We start from the raw sequence: 22996 nt of genomic DNA on the forward strand, positions 1-22996 counted from the left end.
GGATACAGTTATGGAGACAGTTCTCCAAGCAATTGCAGCGCACAGGGAAGAGACTTCACACGATGGGCATAAAGCCCAAGCAGCTCTCCGTAAGGTGCAAGGGGTGGTGCGCAGATTAACGAAAACTGTGAATACATTTGGGGATAGGATGACTGATATCGAGTCTTGCATTGTGTCCAATGAAACCGAGATCGCGGCAAACCATGAGCTAGTTGAGTCACATGAAGCGGAGCTTGTAGATGAAAGGTGGAAACTAGAGGACTTTGAAAATCGCCTCAGAAGAAATAAGCTCCGCGTTCTTGGGGTTCCAGAATTAACAGAGGGGGGAGATGCACGCTCTTTTATCATTAAAATATTTCGAGACTCTTTACCGGAACTATCTAGTTGGAATTGGGACTCAGAGATACAGCGAGCCCACCGGGTGCCCATGTATGTTAAACAGCCTTTGAGATCTGGGGGTTATCCACGCGCAATCCTAGTCTATATCGGCAATTTTCTGCTTAGACAGGCAATATCTGAGAAGGCTAGGCCAGAGGCAAAGCGAGTTAGTGGTAATATCTCATATTTTGTCCGCCCCGATTTTTGCCACGCGACTGTCGAAAGGAGATGGCGTCTTCGCCAGCTGATCAAACCTTTCCAGGAAAAGAAAGTGGTGGCATACTTGAACAATCTTGCCCGCCTCAAAATAATTAATGGGGCTGAGACAAAATTCTTTACATACGAAATTAAAGCTAAAGAGTACCTAGAAAGTCTCTAGGCTTTATTTAGTCTTTTTGCAGGATATAGGATGATATGAGTAGGCTACGACTCGATATATCGAATTAATTGTATAATTCCTACTAATAATAAATTCACTAATCTCACTAATCTCACAGGGACACTAGCTATTTTTTCTTATTTCAGCTATTACTAACTATTACCAGTAGAGGGGCCTGCTAGTGTTTTTGTGTCTTTTATTCTTTTTCTGTCGCTTATCTTCTTTCTTGGTCTAATGTTGATATGCTTAAATCGCTAGAAATGATTTTAGCTACCGATTTTTCAAAAGGGCATGTGGTTCTAGCGCCGGTCCGGGGAAGCACACTCATCAAATAGACTCTTATGGAGTCTAATTGCCTCACTTGGGGTGTTGGGGGGAGGGTGTTGGGGGGGGGGGGGTGGAGGTGTAGTAAGAGGGGGGGAAGGGCTGACAGTCGGAAGGGGGGAAAAAGTAAGGGAGAAAATGGCAACTTCATATGCATACTGAAATTGTTAAAACGAATAAAGAGATTGTTCTTCAAAAATGCAGAAGAGATTGTCTGGGAAATAAACTGTAAAATGTTATGGGGAGGATAAAAATAGGCTCCTGGAATGTGGTGGGGCTCAACGACAGAGTGAAGAGAGCTAGTGTGCATGAATTAACTAAACAAGGGTCCTATGATGTACTATGCTTCCAGGAGACCCATATTGCGTGGAAGGATAGGGATTTGCTGAGAATGCCTGGCTATGATCTGCTAGCAACCACTACACAAACTACGAAAACTTGTGGTGTAGCTATTTTTGCTAGGAGATTTCTAGGACAGGCCAAACACAAGCTGGTTGACGCCTTGGGTGGATGGGTCATCATTGAGTTAGAGCCTGGTATTACAATCTGTTCAGTTTACGCTCCTAATCTTGACGATGCACGTATATTTGAAGATCTTGAATTAGAACTGGCATCTTGGCCTAGGATATTGGTTTTGTGTGGTGACTTGAATATTTCTCTAAATCATGTAGGACTGCCTCAAAACCAGTATATGTCCACCTATACGGGGATAAAACCAAGAGCGTTCAGAGCGCTATCTCAACTTAGTGAGAGCTTGGATCTAACAGACATCTGGGCGGCTAACCGGCAATCTGATCCAGGGTATACTTATTTTTCATTTCCTCACAATAAATATGTTCGAATTGATTATTTTTGGGTTGTTGGAGATCATGCCGTGAGTGCAGACATAGATAGAAGTCCTAAAACACTCTTGGATCATAATATGCTTACCCTTACTATTAATGTAACGAATCTCCATAGGCCCCGCTCCACCTGGACATTCGATAAGAAACTCCTGGTTAATATCGAATACATTGACTATATAAAGATCTAGACGCAGGCTTTTTTTGATTGTAATCAATACAGTGCCTCGAGGTGTGTAGTGTGGGACTGCTTTAAAGCCGCTCTTAGAGGAGAGACTATGAGTTTCGTTGCTAAACAAAGAAAAGAGCTAAATCTGGTTAATCAGTAGAAAATGCAAGAATTGGCCATAGCTGAGCAAGATCATACAGCAGACTTGATAATAGGTAAGAAAGGTTTAGAATCGTTACGTAAATTATTAATTTTCAAAGCCAAAATTAATAGTAGGATCAATCAGAAGGCAGAAGAAACCTTCCAAACCAGTCGAAGTAAAGTATATGAAGACGGCGAAAGGGTCGGAAAGCAATTAGCTCTGCATACCCGTCAAAAACAGTCACTCAATAAAATCTCCAGTATTAAGTCAAATGGCAGAGTATATACCGAACCCAATGATATAATGGAGGTTTTTAAAGACTATTACCAAAATCTATATTGCAGCAAGGAGACCCTGAGTTAGACGAAATTAGAGAGACCTTGCGGCTTTGGCTAATGGAGTGTGGTTCGAATAATATTCTAGATCCAATCACCAGAGACGATCTAGATAAAGATATCACGCTACTAGAACTGCAAATAGCCCTGTCGGAATTAGCACCTAACAAAGCAGCAGGTCCGGATAAGATCCCTCTCGACCTCTATACAATCTTAGGCAGAGTTATTACACCATATTTGCTAGATCTATGTATAGGTATTCAGGGCAACGGTAATACGCCAACATCCTGGAAAGAAACCAATATAGTGCTCTTTCCCAAAAAGGGCAAGCCTCCAGATCTGCCCACCTCATACCCCCCAATTTCCCTGATTAACTCAGACTCGAAAATATATGCAAAGGTTTTAGCCAACAGGCTCAGGAGGGTTATAGAACACCTGGTCTCCACGTGGCAGCATGGCTTTATACCCCATAAAGGAACCACGGATCATACCCGTAGGATTATAGCATTATTTGATATCATGGCTGCAACAGGGGCCGGATGTCTATGATCCTCCTTGACGCAGAAAAAGCTTTTGATCGAGTCTCTTGGAAATTTCTTTGGGCAGTATTAGAGTATAACAACTTTGGGGTTGGTTTCATTAAATCTGTTCAAGCGATGTATCAAAATCCAATTGCTAAAATCCAGACTATGGGCCTCGAATCTGGAACACTCAACATCTTAAGGGGTACGAGACAGGGTTTTCCCTGCTCCCCGATTCTGTTTGCCCTATACATAAATCCCCTGGTTTTGAAGCTATTGGCGAGTGTGATAATAAGACCTATCACTATCGGCATGCATGAAACTAAGATACTCGCCTATGCCGATGATGTGGCCCACACCCAACCCCACTGAGGCAATTGAGAATATAGAGAACATTACCCATTCTTTCGGATCTATGTCTGGATATTCTCTAAACTGCGAGAAAACTGTTGTTATATGCACCAACAATACTATATTTAACGATTCCAGAAGGGCACCCAACGCCGTTTATCTAGGCGTATCTATCTCTCCGCAAATAGAAAAGATTAATAAACTTAACTATGACCCCCTCCTTTGTAATATAAAAAGAGACCTCATGAGGGTCAATAGTCTCCATCTATTAATAATTGGTAGAGTAAATTTTGTTAAAATGAATATCCTCCCTAGGATACTTTTATTTGTTTAGGGCAATCCCTATAATTGCTGAGGACGATAACGGCCCTTGAATCACAAATATCCAAATTCACTTGGGGGTATGGTAAAATAAGGAGATCTATGAAACATCTATCACTACGGCAGGAAAGAGGTGGTTTGGGTCTTCCAAATATAACCTTTTATCTATGAGCCACTCTTCTCCAAGGGATGTCTTATCTATTGAATGTAAAACCAATCAGTAACAGTTTAATTGGTAATGAAATCCCCACAATGTATGAGCTAGCTGTGGGAAAGAAAGCGAAGGGACTACCGTTGAGGCAGTTGGAGCCTTCTTACTACAAGAAGGTCAAGTTCAAAACTATTAATAGTGCCTGGAGGGTATGGAAAAAAGTATCCAAACATATGAACATTCCTAGGATTAATAAACACACACCACACATGGCATTCTTTCTTGCTCTCTAGGCAAGTCAATGATGACATTGCTAAGAGGTGGGAAAGCTTGGGAGTACTAACGGTGGATGACTTTATGGATCCCGACCCTCGGGTTAGGTTCTCTAATCTTCAAATTAAATTTAATATCCCTGCCTCTGATCTTTTTAAGTATATTCAAGTAAACACAATCCTTACTCAAAAACTTTCAGATACTTCATTGTTTAAAATCTCTTTGTTTGACCATATAGGAAAGAAAACATCAAGGATAGGTACAATATACGAGCTAATAATGAATCAACAACAGGATGCATTGGATAGAACAGAGTCACACTGGGCAACTAGATTAGCCAACCTAAATGTTGATATCGATAAGGTTCTTTCGCTCAGTGCTAGGCTATTTTTAACAGCTGCCCTTAAGGCCCAACTCTATAAGACTGTATATAATCTATATTATACGCCGGCAAAACTGTTTGTGTGGGGGAAAAGAGCTGATGATAAGTTTCCCAGGTGTGGCATAGGCCCGGCCCACTTGCTACATATGTTCACTGAATGCCCTAAGCTAACTTCGTTCAAATAAAAAAATATCTGAATTTTGGGAGGAGATATTTGGACACAAAGTTTCTATGTCCCCCACCCTCTATGTTCTGGGATATGACAATACTTTAGGGCACAGTGAGGAAGAAGGAAGATGCTTGTTTTTGGGTATGGCGGTATACAGGATTATATTGGCTGCCCGATGGAAAGACTCCGAGCCTCCTAATTTTCAAATTTGGCTAACCCGCTTCTTAGGGGTATTTAATCAAGAAATGGCAATTTACTCAACAAAGGGCAAAAAGTCTAGACAACGGGGTATTCAACTTTGGCAGCCTATTTTCACCTGGAAAGATGGGTTTTAAAAACTAGTTGCTATTGTACTCTCCCCTGTGAATAGGTGAAATATGTGAATATGCATTTATTTGTTTACTTTTTTTTTTTTTTTATATATAGCTCGGTGATAAAAATGTATGGTTTTTTTTCTCCTTTTTTTTATATATATCTGCATTTATATCTCTGATTGTTATCAAATTGTAATATTCTTGTAAGTACTCTTTATTTCTATATGCATTGTGAAGTTGCTAAATAAAAAAGGAATATTTTCAATAATGTTGTCTAAAAAAGATGCTTTCTGAGGGAACAAATGAGTGCTGTAGATCTGGGAATGCGAAACAAAAGGGGGATGATGGACGGAGCGTTTGAGCAAATCAAACACTCACCCCCAGTCAAATGATCTGGGTTTAATCCACCACCATTCTTTAGCCCACTCAGCCACCCCATTTCAGACATGGCTATATGCAAATCAGTCTGACCCTGTGCCTCATGGGAACAGTACAGCCCGAACTGCCAAGCCATGTCTTCCATGGACCGGAAACAAGCATCCTGGGACCGGTTTCGGATTCATAATCCTCATCAGCCAGGCTATCTTGAATCCAGTGGCCAAGTGAGCAAGGGACTCACGTCTGAGCATACCCTGCCACACTTAGGGCGAACAAAGCGAAACAAAAGGGGGATGATGGACGGAGCATTTGAGCAAATCAAACACTCACCCCCAGTCAACTGATCTGGGTTTAATCCACGGCTGGAATGCCAGAAACCGGTCCTCGGAAGCTTGTTTCCGGTCCAGGGAAGACATGGCTTGGCAGTTCGGGCTGGACTGTTCCCATGAGGCACAGGGTCAGACTGATTTGCATATAGCCATGTCTGAACTGGGGTGGCAGAGTGAGCTAAAGAACGGTGATGGATTAAACCCAGATCTTTTGACTGGGTGTGAGTGTTTGATTGATTCAGATGCTCCGTCCATCACCACCCCCTTTTGTACCGCTTTTGGGAACCATAAGTGTGGCAGGGTATGCTCAGACGTGAGTCCCTTGCTCACTTTGCCACTGGATTCAAGCAAGCCGGGCTGAAGACGGCTGGAATGCCAGAAACCGGTCCTCGGAAGCTTGTTTCCGGTCCAGGGAAGACATGGCTTGGCAGTTCGGGCTGGACTGTTCCCATGAGGCACAGGGTCAGACTGATTTGCATATAGCCATGTCTGAACTGGGGTGGCAGAGCGGGCTAAAGAACGGTGATGGATTAAACCCAGATCTTTTGACTGGGTGTGAGTGTTTGATTGATTCAGATGCTCCGTCCATCACCACCCCCTTTTGTACCGCTTTTGGCCACCATAAGTGTGGCAGGGTATGCTCAGACGTGAGTCCCTTGCTGACTTTGCCACTGGATTCAAGCAAGCCGGGTTGAAGACGGCTGGAATGCCAGAAACCGGTCCTCGGAAGCTTGTTTCTGGTCCAGGGAAGACATGGCTTGGCAGTTCGGGCTGGACTATTCCCATGAGGCACAGGGTCAGACTGATTTGCATATAGCCATGTCTGAACTGGGGTGGCAGAGTGGGCTAAAGAACGGTGATGGATTAAACCCAGATCTTTTGACTGGGTGTGAGTGTTTGATTGATTCAGATGCTCCGTCCATCACCACCCCCTTTTGTACCGCTTTTGGCCACCATAAGTGCGGCAGGGTATGCTCAGACGTGAGTCCCTTGCTCACTTTGCCACTGGATTCAAGCAAGCCGAGCTGAAGACGGCTGGAATGCCAGAAACCGGTCCTCTGAAGCTTGTTTCCGGTCCAGGGAAGACATGGCTTGGCAGGGCTGGACTGTTCCCATGAGGCACAGGGTCAGACTGATTTGCATATCGCCATGTCTGAACTGGGGTGGCAGAGTGGGCTAAAGAACGGTGATGGGTTAAACCCAGATCTTTTGACTGGGTGTGAGTGTTTGATTGATTCAGATGCTCCGTCCATCACCACCCCCTTTTGTACCGCTTTTGGCCACCATAAGTGTGGCAGGGTATGCTCAGACGTGAGTCCCTTGCTCACTTTGCCACTGGATTCAAGCAAGCCGGGCTGAAGACGGCTGGAATGCCAGAAACCGGTCCTCGGAAGCTTGTTTCCGGTCCAGGGAAGACATGGCTTGGCAGTTCGGGCTGGACTGTTCCCATGAGGCACAGGGTCAGATTGATTTGCATATAGCCATGTCTGAACTGGGGTGGCAGAGTGGGCTAAAGAACGGTGATGGATTAAACCCAGATCTTTTGACTGGGTGTGAGTGTTTGATTGATTCAGATGCTCCGTCCATCACCACCCCCTTTTGTACCGTAGATCTGAGAATAGCCTGCTTGTTATGAAGGTCTGCTAGCTAGTTAGGACCTTGCCCTAAGTAACATAGGTTTTATGGGAAAAACTGCGAACAGGAATTTGGCTTAATGGAATTATGTGTCAAACCCTGCAGCCACTATAGCTTTTGCAACTGATTCTGAAAATATTACATTTTAAAGCTGCTGAGACCCTCTGAGAAGGCATTTAAGTCAAATTACTACAACAAACCCTCAAACCACTCGACATCATAATGCCCTATAGAAGCCCACACAGCAGCACCTAAACCCCAAGATCTACAAGGTGACTGCAACCAAGATTGCTCTCACATTGATCAACCATCCATACTTATTCAACACTACCTCAAGTGAGCCTGTTGGCATTTGAGACACTTCTCCAAAACACTTCATTCTTCATCTTCAAGCCACTTCGCCCTAAAGGGAAGAGCACTTCAGTGGCCAAGACAGCATGGTTTGACATAGTGATATACATTGAAACTGAACTAGGAAATGAACTTTAGATCTAGATTAACTTGGATCCCTTTTGGCTCCTGGTAAAATTCTTGATTTTCATTTTTTTTTAATTCTATTTACTTTGCAACTTTACTGATTTCTCTATTTTGTGACTTGACTTGTTTACTGAGATAGTTTGCTTTTTTATGAACTTGATATGAACTTTTCAGTACTTCATATCTTAACTGCGTTTTTGATTAATTGTGTTCACAGACCACATATACTTCCTTGCAGAAATCATATTAACTCTCTGGATTAGATTGTTTGAGCCTTCTGGGAGCTCTGTCACCGCTCACAGGAAGGCAGTGATCTCATTCTCTCATTGCATATCATTTATGTTCTCCACAGTACTCTATGATAATCCTTTGTAGGTATTTGGAAGCCAGACATTATCTATAAAACATAAAACTTTGTTGCTTCCACATGACGTTAGTGCAAGGCTTATCTGGCTGAATTAGTGACTAAGGTGGCTACAAGCTGATGCTTTCCCAAGATACCCTGTTTCCCATGATAATTATCAACGCTTTTCTCCATTTAGCTGGAGACTGTCTTGGCTCATCACTGCTTTGAAGATCAGTAGGTATAGCATGAGCCAATCTTGAATTCTACAAGGGTCGTTCACTTTTAGAGCCAGAATGGAGTAATCTCCATAGGTCAAACAAACAGTAAACAACTTAAGGTACAGGATCACATTAGACTAAATAAATGGACATCACGAGAACCTATCTTTGGTGGCCAGTTTGAAGAGCTGGTATTTTGGGCAGAACTTAACAGGCCCTTGTGGGCAGCTCCTCATTTCTCAAAATCAGACACTTTTGAAAGAGCAGCAATTTCACAATTTATGGGAAGAGAGAGAGATTAAGGTGCTTGAATTGTATTCGGTTAAATAAACTCCTTCTCTCAAAGCAAAGTAACCAAAATATAATCCAAAAACTACAGGTCTATAACAGTATTATGCACCAATGCCAAGTTAAAGGCCTGTCTTAAATAATCTCTAGGACTGGCTGAACTTCAGAAGATAATCTACAATTTCAGTGAAGTTTTCTTTGGACCATCTAACAATTGTTCAGATTTTCTTCTTACACCATCTAATCACCAAATTCACAACAAAGTAAATAAGACAGCTACTCACGTTGTTGTTATATTTTTTTATCACCCATTGGTCTGCTTGATTGACATTTACTGTTGAAAGAGCAACCAGTTATCACATTCAACCCTCTTCGGGCCTCCATCAGAAGGGCCTCATGAGTGGAATCTTTGATGCATGTTGATTATGATCCTACAGGCAAAGTGGCTGATAAACGTATTTCCACTGTATAAGCCAGGCAGGGATGCCTTATTCTTGCACTACCAATCGCCAGTGTTACTGAATGATATGCTTGTGCATGAAGTTGTTACACCAGTTATGACCCCTTCATATGCGTATGACAAACCTATAGCTCTATTCTCTTAACAAGAACCTTAAAGAGCCTACTTGAAAGGAAAGACACTAACTGATCAGGAAATAATATCAAACTGAATCAAACAAAAACTAAAGTGATAATTTGGGGAGTAGAGTCCTGGAGAGGGAGAATGTTTGTATATATGCTGTATTTGTATAGGTCAAACCTAGCTGATAGGCTACTGAGCCACTCATATTCATTGGCAAAAAACTGGAAAATTGGTTTCACTGTCTAAAGTCTGGTTCTCTTCACCCTTTGTATAAGGTACCAGTTGTAAAGCTAAAGGTAACAGATAAAATACGTTTCCAGTTTGTTAAAAGTCAAGGCTCTCTGATAAACCCCATTGCTTTCATAGCTAAAGGGAGGGGAAATTATGTTGTTCTACTGGGCAGAGAGCTGGTCATGGACCATGTGAACTATGACAGAGATAGTTCTGCACCTTCTAACTATTCCTATTAAAGTAAATACAGAAGGCCTTTTTAGAAGTAGATTGTGAATTTACATGGAATGTCACAGCATTCAAGAAAAATCTGTGAGATCTGCACAAAAAAAGAAGCACCTCTAGAAAGTATATCTGACAGATGAATGTTGGACTGATGTTGTAAACGACTGAGTGCTCTTGAGATTCATGTCTTTTGAAGCCAAGGAAGCAAACTCAAGGGGTAAAATGTTTGCTAGTAAAAACATCAGTTACTACTGAATTATAAGAGATGAGAGATACTGCAAATACAACTACAGAAATTGACGAGAAGGATGAGAAAAGCCCAGCAATATATCATGAACTCACATAACAGATCAGTCTCAGTTCAACTTTATTTCGGCTAATATAGCCATAAAACCAGGAAGTACAGACAAGAAAACATTTGTAGACAAATATAAAAAATACCCTTGACAACTATTGATTGCATGACACATTACAGTTAATATAGTGGGGCAGAATAACAAATTAATTCTGTAACAGTTAGTTAAATATATTTCCTAAAATCCAAGTAAAACCATAAAAAAGGTTGATTCCTGATAAAAAGCCAGATTAAAAACCTAGGGGCAGATTTATGAAGGCCTTGTGCCGCCGGTGCGTCATTTTTAACATGGGAAAAAGTGACGCACCGGGGCGCAAGGCCTTCATAAATCTGCCCCCTAGATTTAAGATCTTTAAAATCACTCAATTTTACAAAGAAAAGAAACAATGAACTCAGTACATTCTGCATTGTTTAGTTCAATGGGTAAAGACTGCGGATTCCAATATTATATTACAATTTGTGTCCAAAACGTTTCCTAATAAGAAACACATTGAATAGGAACCTGCTTATGCAAAAACCCATAAATTGTGAGGTATTAGACTTTATGATACGCTCAGCCTCTTTATACGTCCTGACACCCATATTTTTACACATGGATTTTATCCAACGCTGTCTAGGTAACGCGTAAGCGGAGCAAAAAAACAATAGATGCGCATCATCTTCCTTAGCCTTTAATGGGCAAAGGGTACAAATGCTATCCTCATTTTTACCTCCCCAACTACATGTATGAGCATTGGTCTGTAATACCCCATATCTGAATTGCAAATATAAGGTTTTTGCTAATGGTGGATTTATCTCATCCATGAACGGTTCAAATGCAGCTCGGTCTTTTATAGACAAAAATTTCTCAGTCAGTATACCAGTAGATGGACAGTGAGATGGCACGTCGTTAACATAGGACCAGTAAGTAGATTTTAAAACCTTTTTACACGCTGAACTCATATTCTGGGGTTCATCCCAAAAATGGGACAGCCCTAGCCTAGTACACCAAAGTTCAATGTGTTTTAACCACGCAATTTTCTTGTACTCATCAATCTGGGTAATTTCTATCAATCCATCTTTATAGTTACACAACTCCGGGGTTGTCCATAACCTTACCCAATACAGCAATGGCCTAAGAGCTGCTTGGTGATCTATCCGCTTAACCCCTTCCATGCTCATGACGAGCTGGGCTCGTCATGAAGTAGCCTGCTGCTACGCTGATGACGAGCCCAGCTCGTCATGAAAGCATGAGGATCCCGGAATCCCAGCACAGCAGGGGAATTCCCATAGCATTCAAGTGGTTAAGATCCAAATCCAAAAATACTGGAGCTAGGGGGGTTCTAGTTGGTAATTTTAATAGCCTGCGCAAAAAGTGGTTTTCTTCCCATTCAAAATTGTGTTTAAAACAATGCCCCCAGACCTCAGCACCGTAAAGTGCAGCTGATTGGGCCTTTGCCTTGAAGACTTCTAGTGCCGGCGTAATGGTTTTAGAGTCACTAGCTCCATGCACTTTTAGAATGGGCATCGAGTTTTGCTTGAAAGCCAGCCTACTTTTTGTCAGGTGTCCCTTCCATGAACAATTACTGTCCAATGTAATACCTAGGTAGTTAAAGCTCCCCACATGTTCCAATTTTTGGTTATTTAAGGCCAAATTCGTCCTAAAGGACTTTTGCACATTTATTGACATGTATTTTGTTTTAGATGAATTTATTTCCAACCCCTTCTGTACACAGTAACCATAAAAAGTATTCACCAGATTTTGAAGGCCCTTCGGGGTCTGTGAGATGAGGATTGTATCATCGGCAAAAAGCAATGCCGTAATTGCCTCATCTCCTAACCTCGGAGAGTCGTGGTCACAGTCCCTTAGATAAATGGGTATATCGTTAACGTACAATGAAAAGAGCGTGGGCGCCAACACACAGCCTTGGCGTACACCACGGCTCACAGGTATGGGCTTCGATATTTCGCCTCCCTTTCCCCATCTAACTTTTGCATTATTCCCTGTGTGTAGTCGAATGAGTTCATTAAGTAGCTCGCCTGGGACCCCCAAATCTCTTAGTGTAATCCACAGAAGATTCCGTGGGACGAGGTCAAAGGCGGCCCGCAGGTCTATAAATGCCACGTACAAACTGCCCTTTCTTATGTTAATATACTTCCAGCAGATGCACGTGAACCTAAACACTTGCTCTACCATGCTAACTTTTGATCTAAACCCTGCTTGGTATTTAGACAATATTTGTATCTCGTCCATCCATTTTGTAAGTCTATATAAAATATGTCTGGCGAAAACCTTCTGTAAAAGGTCAATTAAACTAATTGGGCGATAATTGCCCGGATCATATCGATCTCCTTTTTTAAAAATAGTTACAATTTCTGCCCCTTTCCAACTTTCAGGAATTGGCGTTCCAGCCACTATAGAATTACATAAAAAATTTATGTATGGCCCCCATACTTCCACATCGTGTTTTAGGTCTCCAGGAATCTTATCCGGTCCTGGAGCTTTACCCGCTTTAATAGCCCCTAATGCCTGCTTAGTCTCCTCTATGATAAATCTTAATGGCGCTGTGCTCAATTCTAAATTACACTCTAGTTTTTGTGTGAGCGACCCCGCTTCATCTTCTGAGTAGAGTTTAGCAAAATGGTCGCACCAGGTTTTTTCATCTAAATAAAGATCCTTGGGTGATCTGCCCTTTTTGTTCCCTTTTGATATTAGACTCCAAAAGGTGCCTTGATCTCTCAGTTTAGCTGCTATTAGTAAATCTTCCCATAGTGCATCATCCCATGCTTTTTTCGTTTGGGTCAGGGTTTTATTGTATGCATGTCTACTTTCTCGTATAGAATGGGAGTTTTTAGTTTTAACAGCCTGGATCAGATGATACTTTGCTGTGCGACGTTCTTTATTATACCAGGGGTTAACCAACTCTAAATGGTTTGTGATCTTTTCCCTTTTGCAAGCTTTACTCAGAAGGGGGCCTAGAGCATCAACCAATTTATAATGTAAATCTAGGACACCCTGGCTGCCCAATAAGGGTTCCTTACAAGATGCAACAGTATCAGAAAAGGTATTGTAAATGTTTCATTACATCTTCTTTGGCTAGGATATAGGGCCACCTTAGTGCACGTCTGTTGTTAGATATCTGAGGTTCAACAGGGAAACTATTTCGTGCAACATCCTCTTCTCGGTTGGCTATAAAGGGTTGTTGGTTTAACCATAATTGGAGTGGAAAGTGATCACTCTCAGTCTGGCATCTATTTTAAGATCAATGAGTAAATACCATAGGCTCAAGGAGACTAGTATGAAGTCTAAGTGTGACTTACAACTGGCTTTACAGAATGTGGGGGCTGCCGGTCTATCCGACTGCAGGCGGCCATTACATGCTCTTAGTTTGTGGCCTACAGTCAACTGAAAAATTTGGGTTGCTGCTACAGTGCATTTAACTGGCCCGGTAGCATGCAAGTTTGGAATATCATTTGCTGTGTCCTGCTCTTCAAGTAAGTTATCAAGGCCCAGTACCGGCTCGTATTTACAATTAAAATCCCCTCCTCCTATTACTTGGGCATTTGATCCTAAGGTATCTAAAAATGAGTTTAAGAGTTCTACTACCCTAGATTCTTTGTTTGTTGGTTGTGGCCTATTATATATGTTTATTAAGTATATGGTTTCATTCCCCCTTGTCACCATCTTTAGTCCCAACAAATCAAGGGAAGGGATATTTAGTGGGGTAACTTCTATTTCTAAAGAAACTTTAACCCAGATCAACAGGCCCCCTGACGCTCTTCCTCTTGATGAGGGAATTGCATCACAGCGGAAAGTTTTAAATCCAAGCCTGTGTGGAGTTTTTAGAGACCAAGTCTCCTGGAGAAGGATGATATCATGGTCCTCAATGTAGGTACACCAGTCAAGGTCCCGAAGGTTCTTTGCTAGCCCTGCTATGTTCCATGATACTAGTCTTAGGGATAGTTTATCACTGGGTCTGAATGGGGATGCTTCCAGCAGTATATCTTGTGTAGATTTAGCGGCTAGAGGAGCAGCCTGGATACTTAAGTCTACCAGAGAGTTATTTCCTGTAGTAGGTCCCTCAAGCACACTTCTGTCTATTTTGCTTATACTCTCCTCTTCTGAGATGTCAGAGATATGGCCAACGCAATTAATAATCTTGTCCGTTTCCTCTGCCGTTTGAACGGGCACAATAGCAGACATATCATCGTGGTTCAGTATGGACACCACTACCTGTGCCTGTGTATGCTCAGACTCTGGATTTGTCATCATATTTGATTTGCCTGCTTGACTGCTTAAAGTTAGCCCCAGACCAAGACTATCAGTCAGTGTGAGTCAATCATTCTGATCCAACGCACTCAGTGCTTGGTATCTATTGTGCGTTGTGATCTCAAGGATTGGACTCCTATAAACATTAGGGGGCCCGGGTGGATTATTACGCTGAGGGACCTTGTCTAAGTGACTATAGAAATATCCCAATGGGTGTACTCCCACGCTATTCTCATCCTGCTTCAAAGAGGCAGCTCTAAGTAATACAGTCGCGACATGCTAGGGGTGTCTAAAATGGATGATAACACAATCACCCCTGCAGAGTTTCCTGGCATTTCCAATCCAGGGTGCTCGTCTGGTTGACAATATCTGATCGGAAAATTGTATGGGAAACCCACAGTTTTTATTCAGCCAGGAAACAGTCTTATGTTTGAGTGAGTCATGTGACTCCTGGCGAAAGTTAGACTCTATGGGGTGTAAAGGTGGAAGGTTTAAAGTACAACTACGTATGGTTCACAAGCTGGTGGGACATTAACTGGTCTTATTTTTCTTACTGGGATTAAAGGACCCTCCATACTTGTTGGGGTCTTTTTAGTCTGGGTAGGCTGGCCATCCAGAGCGCTCATCACCTTGGCTGTGGCCATAATTGACCCCCCCGCCGTTGGTTGTTGTACAACATTATCTGTTGGAATATTCCTTTCCCTCATTTTAGGGCTCCCGCCATTAGTTGTCTGGAATAGAAGCTCCCCCAATCTAGATACTTCAATGGTCAGGGCATCAATTTTTGCCACTAGAGGCTTGACAATCACTTCTAGTTTATCCTCGAACAACTTAGCAATATGGTCCAAGAGATCAGGGTTTATATTAATGCCAATGTCAGTAGTCATAGTTCCCTTGTGGCTGGCAGTACTCCTCTTGGCTGTGTCAGGCTTTCTCCTAATGTGTGTTCCTCCCTGTTTAGACGCTGTTTTCCTACATTTCCTTACTGCTCTCTTGGCTGGTGAGCAATAAGTGGAATCCTCCATAGGATCGTCAGGCGCATCATCCTCTAATGTGTCCAGATCAGCCCTGTTTGTCTCCTGGGATTCCACTATAGGAGCACTGGAGGTGACATTAGTAGTGGACGGGGGGGCTAGAATCGATCCGCCACCGGCCTCAGATACAGACGTTATTGTTTCTGGTAAATTGTCACGCCCCAGTGACTTCCTTCTGTCGTTGTTAATTTTGCTCACCATTTTCACAAGGTAATTGTCCATAGTTACTTTGCTTTTAGCGATTAGTAATAGCTAAGTGCTGGCCCCTTCAATGTAAAAGTCTTTGAGACCACAACTGGTATTAAGCAGGAAAACAGGAACAGTGATGTAAAAGTACTTCCAAGTTTACCTTCAGAACCGAAATAACATTTAAAAAGTATTCTGAAAAGAAAACATGAGTCTTACTTCTTAGAGGGGTGGCCCAGCCCTGCCTCGGTCTGCCTGGACTGCACAGACTGCCCCGCCCTTGTCCCGGGCTTCTCCCGCGATGCTCCCGAGCGCGACAGATCACAAGGACATTGTTCTAAAACACTTCACACCATTGAAACTTCAAAACTTGCACACATCTTACACTCCATCTAAAGCAAATATACTAGTAGAAACCTCTACCAGGGAGACATCCTGGGAAATACTGTCATCCAACCATTGCAAAGGCTACAACAATCAAATGGAAAATATTACCCACAGTTTCCCACATTGTTGAAAGGATGAATACACTGTCGATATGAACCCACTAGGACTTTTTCAAGGCATGAAGGAGAAGCATGTGATGCCTAAGCCACTTCGACCAATACCAACACTCGACTAGAAGTGTAGCTTTGTTTTTGTTGGAGAGACAGAAAATGAGAAAACATATGTTAATGACTACGTACTTGGGATGTGAAATTACAGGCCTTAGAGATAACTACTACAAATTCGAAGAAAATAGCTAAAAATAGCTTGACAATGTCTAGAGAGTAAAGACTATTAGCATGTTGCCTGTTTATTGAATGAACGAAGATAAGCTACACATAGTGAAGAGCGTCTATTTTCGGGGAGTATGCTCTAGGTGCCGGAAAGCAGTGTGTTGCCTTGTTGCCGCATCTCCTGAGGAGGACTTTCATATATAAGAAGACAACGTCTCCAGTGTGCATATTCCTTTCTCCCTTCCTGATTTTTTACCTGATTGTTTTTAGTTTTTCTAGTTGTGTCTTTCCTCATTTCACCCTCTCTTAACTCTACCATATTCTTTCAAGCCTATTCTTCTCCTTACTTTTTATTAGCCACTTTTTTATTAAATTAGCTCGCAGTTAATAAACTAAAGATTGAATTATTTCTGATGTGTTTCTTTTCTAACGTAATAATCAAATGATTATGACGTCTGGAAATTAGTCTGTCTTGCATTTTCAATAGAATTGGCTCCAGAAAGTGCACCCCAGAACTCTGTTGGACAAATGAGGATTATAGCCTTTGACCTACCCAAACTACTGTTACATGACTTATCTTTATAACATGTTTCTGGCACACTTTTAACATTTACACATTCAGTCTTAATACATTAAAGCATATTTAACCTACAGCCACTGTACATTATTAAGTGCACATCCCCGGATCGTTCTCATATATATAAAGGAAGGCTAGATTATATTGTTTTATGTTGTGTTTGTTCACACTTGTGAAAATGAGGAGCCAATGCCTTTTGAGGGCCCTCTGCGTCAGGAAGCCCCTTGGCCACAATTTCATTTAGCTCACATTTTTGGCAAGAGCAAATTCAGCATCACAAATGCTCACTCCTAACAACTCAGCTAAACACAGCTCACTTTCCATAGACAGTGACTCAGCATTGTCCAATTTTGCAACACAATTTAGCAAAGCCACTTCTGCATGTAGAAGATCTTCTTAATAAAACTCCATCTGCTTGAATAGTGTCGGAAGGCAGAATCCGACAGCGCACTTCCAGCACTTCTCTTCAAAATTCTGGAACACTTATGGAGTCCACACCAGAGCTTCATGCCGACCTTTACGTTTGTTTTTTCGCTCATAAGCTCTTTTGAACAGGGCCATCGCTAGTACCCCATATGCCTTATGGAAGTGTTTCAAGACATGCGTATCCCTACCAGCCTACCACTAGGAATATTTCCAGCGTTGGTTCGCATTGAGGTTTGGAAAAATACTAATACTCCAATATTTGTAAGAATGCCCTACTTCTTCTTCCACCATACGACCCTCATTATTTTTCGTGTGATATGTTATAATTTGGGTGTCCTATCGAGTATAGGTAGCACTTGAATCAATTGATACCACTCTACTACTGCATGCATCATTGTAGGGAGAACATTAAGGGGGTGAGTATGAGTTTGGCGGTGTAGGAGGGGAGGCTGCACGCATCCGCAGGTCATGATGAAACAGGTGGCCCTGTAGGGCCCCCTGAGTTTTCTCACAGGTTTCTTGGCGGGCTCCCCGCCATGCAATCTGTGGCGGTGAGGAAACTTGTAATAAGTTTAGCAGCATATCACGGACCTCAGACCGCTACAACACTGCCAGGGATCAAGGATCCCTGGCAGTTGTTCTGTCCTATGGCGGTCCTACAGCTGTATTTATAATAAGGGGGCTGGACCACTGGGGTGGTGGACCCTGACCGCCTTCACACCTCCACAGTGAGTTTGGCAGTCCTATGGACCGCCAAACTCATAATTAGGCACTAATTTATTTAAGTGTCTCATCACTTTTGATCTTTTCGAAGTGGAAAAAATAAATATCCTCTCCCCAAGTAGGTAGCTCTGCTCATCTACTTGTTTATACCTATTTATCATTATTCGTTCAGAAATGCAGTTTGATAGCACTGATTTGCATATTTTGAGAGGATTATTGACATAGAAGTCACTCCTAATGAAAGATTACTTATGTTTCAAGAATGCCAGACAAAAAGGTTATTACTGTGTTACCCATCAATTTGCCGAAAGCAGGTACAGTACTGCATGTTGAGCACTGCGTCACGATGCTCTGCACAGCAAGCACTGCCCTGGATGAAGGTATCTTTATACATGTTTGTCTATTACATCATGTTCTTGCTGACAAGTCTTAGCCCTGGTGGACGTTTGTTCAGCCTCTGCAAGCTGTGTAGTTATAGACTGAGGGCCAGATGTAAGACTGTGGAAATAGTCCCTCACAAATTGTGAGTTTTTTGCGACTCGCAATTTACGAGGCGCTATTTCCAATGTACAACAGTGTATTTCACACTGTTAGCGATTCCCAATGGAGTTGCAAATTGAGAAGCTCATAAATATTAAAGAGCATCTTGCAAATTTGTGACCCCATTGGGAATGGCAGGCCCTCCCAGGTATGGTAGCCTGCTGGGCTCAGCAGACCACATTGTCTGGGACTGCTTTTTAATGAAGCAGATTTTTTTAATGCAGCCCGTTTTCCTTAAAGGAAAATGGGATGCTTTTAAAAAAATGTAAAAAAAATTACGATTTCTTTTCATTTTTTAAGGGCAGGCAGCGGTCCACTGCCTGCCCTGAAAAAATATTTTCCCCTGCATTTGCAAACGGGAAGTTTTGCGAGTGCATTATCACCCTCTTGAAGAGGGTGGTAATTTGTTAGTGTTTTGCGGATGCAAAACATTCTTACATAGGGTTGCGCTCGCTATTAGGAAGGGAACGCCCCTTCCTAATAGTGAGTCCCAAAACCCTATTTTGCGAGTCGCAAAAAATTGTGACTCGCAAAATAGGGTTTGCACATTCTCCATGCTGTTTTTGTATGCGCAAACGGGTTTGCAAACCTGTTTCACATGCTAAAATGGCCATACATCTGGCCCATTGTGCATTATAAATGCAAAGTAATGTAATGTAATTTATTGTGTTCTTCAGTGGTTAATATGTGCATAACAGTTGCTGTTCAGTGCTTCCTTCTAATTTTTTTATGTATGTGCAGGGAAGTACCTCTGCCCTCTGCGAATGGCTCGGGACCCTTCACCGCCACCATGGCTGCCTACATGTCAAATGCCTTTACTGATCCGTACACAGTAGATACTCCACTGACTGTGGGAGCCCCGCTCTACATTGGCATCTCCACTACATTCTCGGATGCAGACGTGTTTTCGTTGAGAGCAGACAAGTGCGTTGCTGCCCCAAGCAGCAGCCCCTCTGAACCCGGAGTGCTGTTAATATCAAACGGGTAAGTGACCATTACGTAAAAGCAAATAGTTGGCAGATGCTAAAGTAAAATTAATACAAACGAAGCAAATACGCAAAAAAAGTAGAAATTAAATATTCTCCGCTGTCGTGAAAGTCAAATCTGAACAGCAGATAAGTGTGGAGTATATCCTTTAAGGACCTGCAATTCCTTTATTTAAGGAAGAGAGGCCACTTAAGTTGGTAACACATACCCAGTGATAGTGAATGAATGAATGAATGAGTTATTGAGATCATTTATCTAGAGCCTACCTTTCACTTTAAAAGCACGCACCAAGAACTGAAGGAAATCTATTGGTAGTCGGAGAAAAAGTGAGAAGAGTCGGATTTTAAGTGGAAATGCACCTACGCATGGCTGACTGCAGTGAGCTCAGCTATCTCTAAAACTTGCCACCAGGAAACGGCTCCTGGCGGTCCTGAGGATTCTTGCGCATCCCTGCACCTGTCCCCGTTCGCAGATGACAAAATAGGGCACACACAACCCCTGACGCATGCATCATTAGAGCTGATACGGATTACGTCGAATCTCATCTGGTATTCTTGGTAGTGTCGCAAATATTGTGCAATATTGTGGCAAGGCTGAAACTGTGGAGCACAGTCTCAATCAGTGGTTGAGTCTCACCCTTTGTAGGACTGTTTCACTTGATGTCCCTGGCTCTGCATTTCATCCATCGCTCTGGGTGAGCCACACACGCCCCCCTCAGCCGGCACGTCAGCTAGACTGCAGGGGTGACTGTGACATTAAAAGCAGTCTTTGAAATCTAACTCCGCGCTCTCTTCTCTTCACAGCTGTCCAGTGACGGATGCAGTGGATGTACAGATTATTCACAACGGTGTTTCACTTGAAGTTATGTTTCAGATAGTGACCTTTGCCTTTCAAGATATGTCTGCAGTGTACATGTGGTGTGACATATCCCTGTGCAAGAAGACAACACCAAACACCTGCGGGGTAAGTGATGAGGGTTGACGTAGCAAAATAATTTAATTAACTTCCCATACCATGGGCCTTATTTATGAAGGCCTTGCGCCGCCGGTGCGTCACTTTTCACATGGGAAAAAGTGACGCACCGGTGGCGCAAGGTTTACATAAATGAGGCCCCATGTGTAAAAGAAATGCGGCGGGCTGCATCATGGGGGCGTGTTCAGTGCTGACACAAAGCAGAAGTGTGCTCCTCTTTGAAGTCTATGTATAATTAGTTGTAGCTCTTTTCTTAGTGCAAATTCAGGACCCCTAAAGCGCGCTGTGATGAATCAGAATTCACAGCTGAGGCTACTCTTTAAATCAATAAATTTAGATAAAGTGAAGCACATCAGACTCCACAAGAAGTCAGAAATGGATAAGGTTTCAAAACATAAAGGTTTATTAAACGTTAAAAGTTTACAGATTCAAAATCATCAAAACAGTATCAATCGGAAATGAGTACATGAATACATTTAATGAATATGAAGTTCAAAATATATAGGAAAGAGAACAAACTAATATAAATTCGCCTCAAAGAAAAAGTTAGGTAAAGTTGGCTCTCCCATAAAACACGAACCCTAATCTTACCTAAGATGTCTGCAAGCAATCTAGGAAGGCATCTGAGCTCTCTAATACATTGCAGTTGCTTAAATCTCACAATTCAAATATTTGATGCGCCTATACATGTTTCCCACAAAACAAACCAATTAGGTTAAAGCAAACTAACTCGTTCGTTTCTCAGACTCCTACATAATGAATATTCTCTACGTGACCCTCAAACTTACATTTATCTGTAAATTAACGAGATACATTGCATCAGTCTGTACTCTGAGTCTGCAGGTGCACTGTAACAGCTCGTTAGAACCTTCTACATTTAACACAGAAGTAATACATTTCACACGAGAAGGGGTAAAAGGACACGTCTGATAATTGTAGTTCAGCTTCCCCTAGAAACAAAGAAATGCACATATTATCAAACAAGATGGCGACCAGATGTCAGTCATGTTAAAAAACAAGCCTACATAAGTCATGATCAATCTGTGTTTTTAATTCTTAACGTCAATGTAATGCAAAACATTTAATACAAAAGTAACTTAATCGCCTTCTCTTGTGAAACCGTGAGCTGTGGTTGCCTCGTCCTGTTTCCAGGATAATCTGGCTCCAGCTCATGCACTAACACAGATAATGTACGAAGTGTGCGGGCTTCAACCAAAGAAGTGTCTTAAAAGCAGGTTTCTCGCCTGCTCTGCACCAGTACACCGTTTAATGATGTGTCCCCACGGCTCGTCATGAACAGGTCGCTGGCTCAGAGCTGATCTGAGACACTGTTTTTATGCATTTGCACTGTCTAATGTGCATACAATGAATTCCTCCCAGTTAGTGCGTGAGCTGCAGACAGTACAGCTCAGAAACAGAGAAAGTCAAGCACTGCTCACTCTGCAGAGCTCTGCAAACACATCATCAAGAGGGCGCAGGATCAGAGCGGAGCTGAGTGCATGTCATTTTTTGTATAACCGGTGTCTAAAGTTAATATATATAATTCAAGATTTTTCCAAAACAGTGCGTGAAGTGCAGGCAGCACAAGCCAGAAACAGTGACCAGGGATTGTCTCTCTCTTTTTCCACCTCATGCTGTCTCAAGTTCATGCATTGACCATAGAATTTCAAAGTTATCTGAATGAACGTTGGGCAAGTGAAACTCAAAAGAAGCTAGTAGCTCTCCACTGAGTCAGGGCAGCTCTTCGTGGCACGAACACACAGGAATTCGGAGTTAAGTGCAAGAGGGTTAGGCAGTGCACTTGAATCAAAAAAGGAAATAGCTGTGCCCTGCACAAGAGAACATGTTCCATAATATGGTCTCCTGAGAAGAAAAAAGTTGAGAGTAGGACGGCACAAGTGTGCACGCAGAAAATCAAGGATCGGAGATCTGAGAAGGAAGTTTGTGAGTTCAGGAATATAATCTATGGATGCCCTGCGTAAGGTGCAGGTGTGAGAGCAGAGCGGTGAGGGGTTTGGGGAGGTTCAAATGTCCAAATTTCAGATGGTTCAGACAAAGCTGGGAGTTGGGGGTAGGTGGTTGAGTCCTAAGGCACAACCATTGTTCCTTTTCCATTGTCATAAGGAGACTCACTGGAAATAGCATAGACGGACGCGGCAAGGGAAGGTAATTGCATGATGGAAAAGAGGTAGTTAAAGGCATAGAGTACTGGAAAAGAGTGTTCAAATCATCCAGACTGAGCTATTCACCTCAAAACAAAACAATGCCTCTTTGCAGAGCTCAGTGCTTAACTCCTATAAGGTAATAAACAGTGCTGAAAAGAAGTGCAATGGATACTGTTAAGATATGAAGAAAGCTAGAATCCAACAAAATATTGAGGCACAATGTGATCATTTGATTTTCCAAGATCACACCATCTGGCCATCGTTATGAGTCATACAGAGTAGAATTCCCCCAGGCTTGATTT

General features: G+C 42.3%; 1 protein-coding gene across 1 annotated transcript in view; it reads left to right on the top strand.

Annotated features, from left to right (window-relative positions):
• The window catches only part of LOC144823828 (uromodulin-like), a 722123-nt gene that overhangs the window by 665692 nt on the left and 33435 nt on the right, over positions 1-22996 (top strand). Inside the window, exons 6-7 of the mRNA XM_078682690.1 lie at positions 19312-19554; positions 20361-20520. Of these exons, the coding sequence (XP_078538816.1) occupies positions 19312-19554; positions 20361-20520 (403 nt within the window). The remainder of the gene's footprint in view (positions 1-19311; positions 19555-20360; positions 20521-22996) is intronic.

The sequence above is a fragment of the Lissotriton helveticus genome, chromosome 3_1, assembly GCF_964261635.1.
Source record: "Lissotriton helveticus chromosome 3_1, aLisHel1.1, whole genome shotgun sequence".
NCBI classification, from domain to species: domain Eukaryota; kingdom Metazoa; phylum Chordata; class Amphibia; order Caudata; family Salamandridae; genus Lissotriton; species Lissotriton helveticus.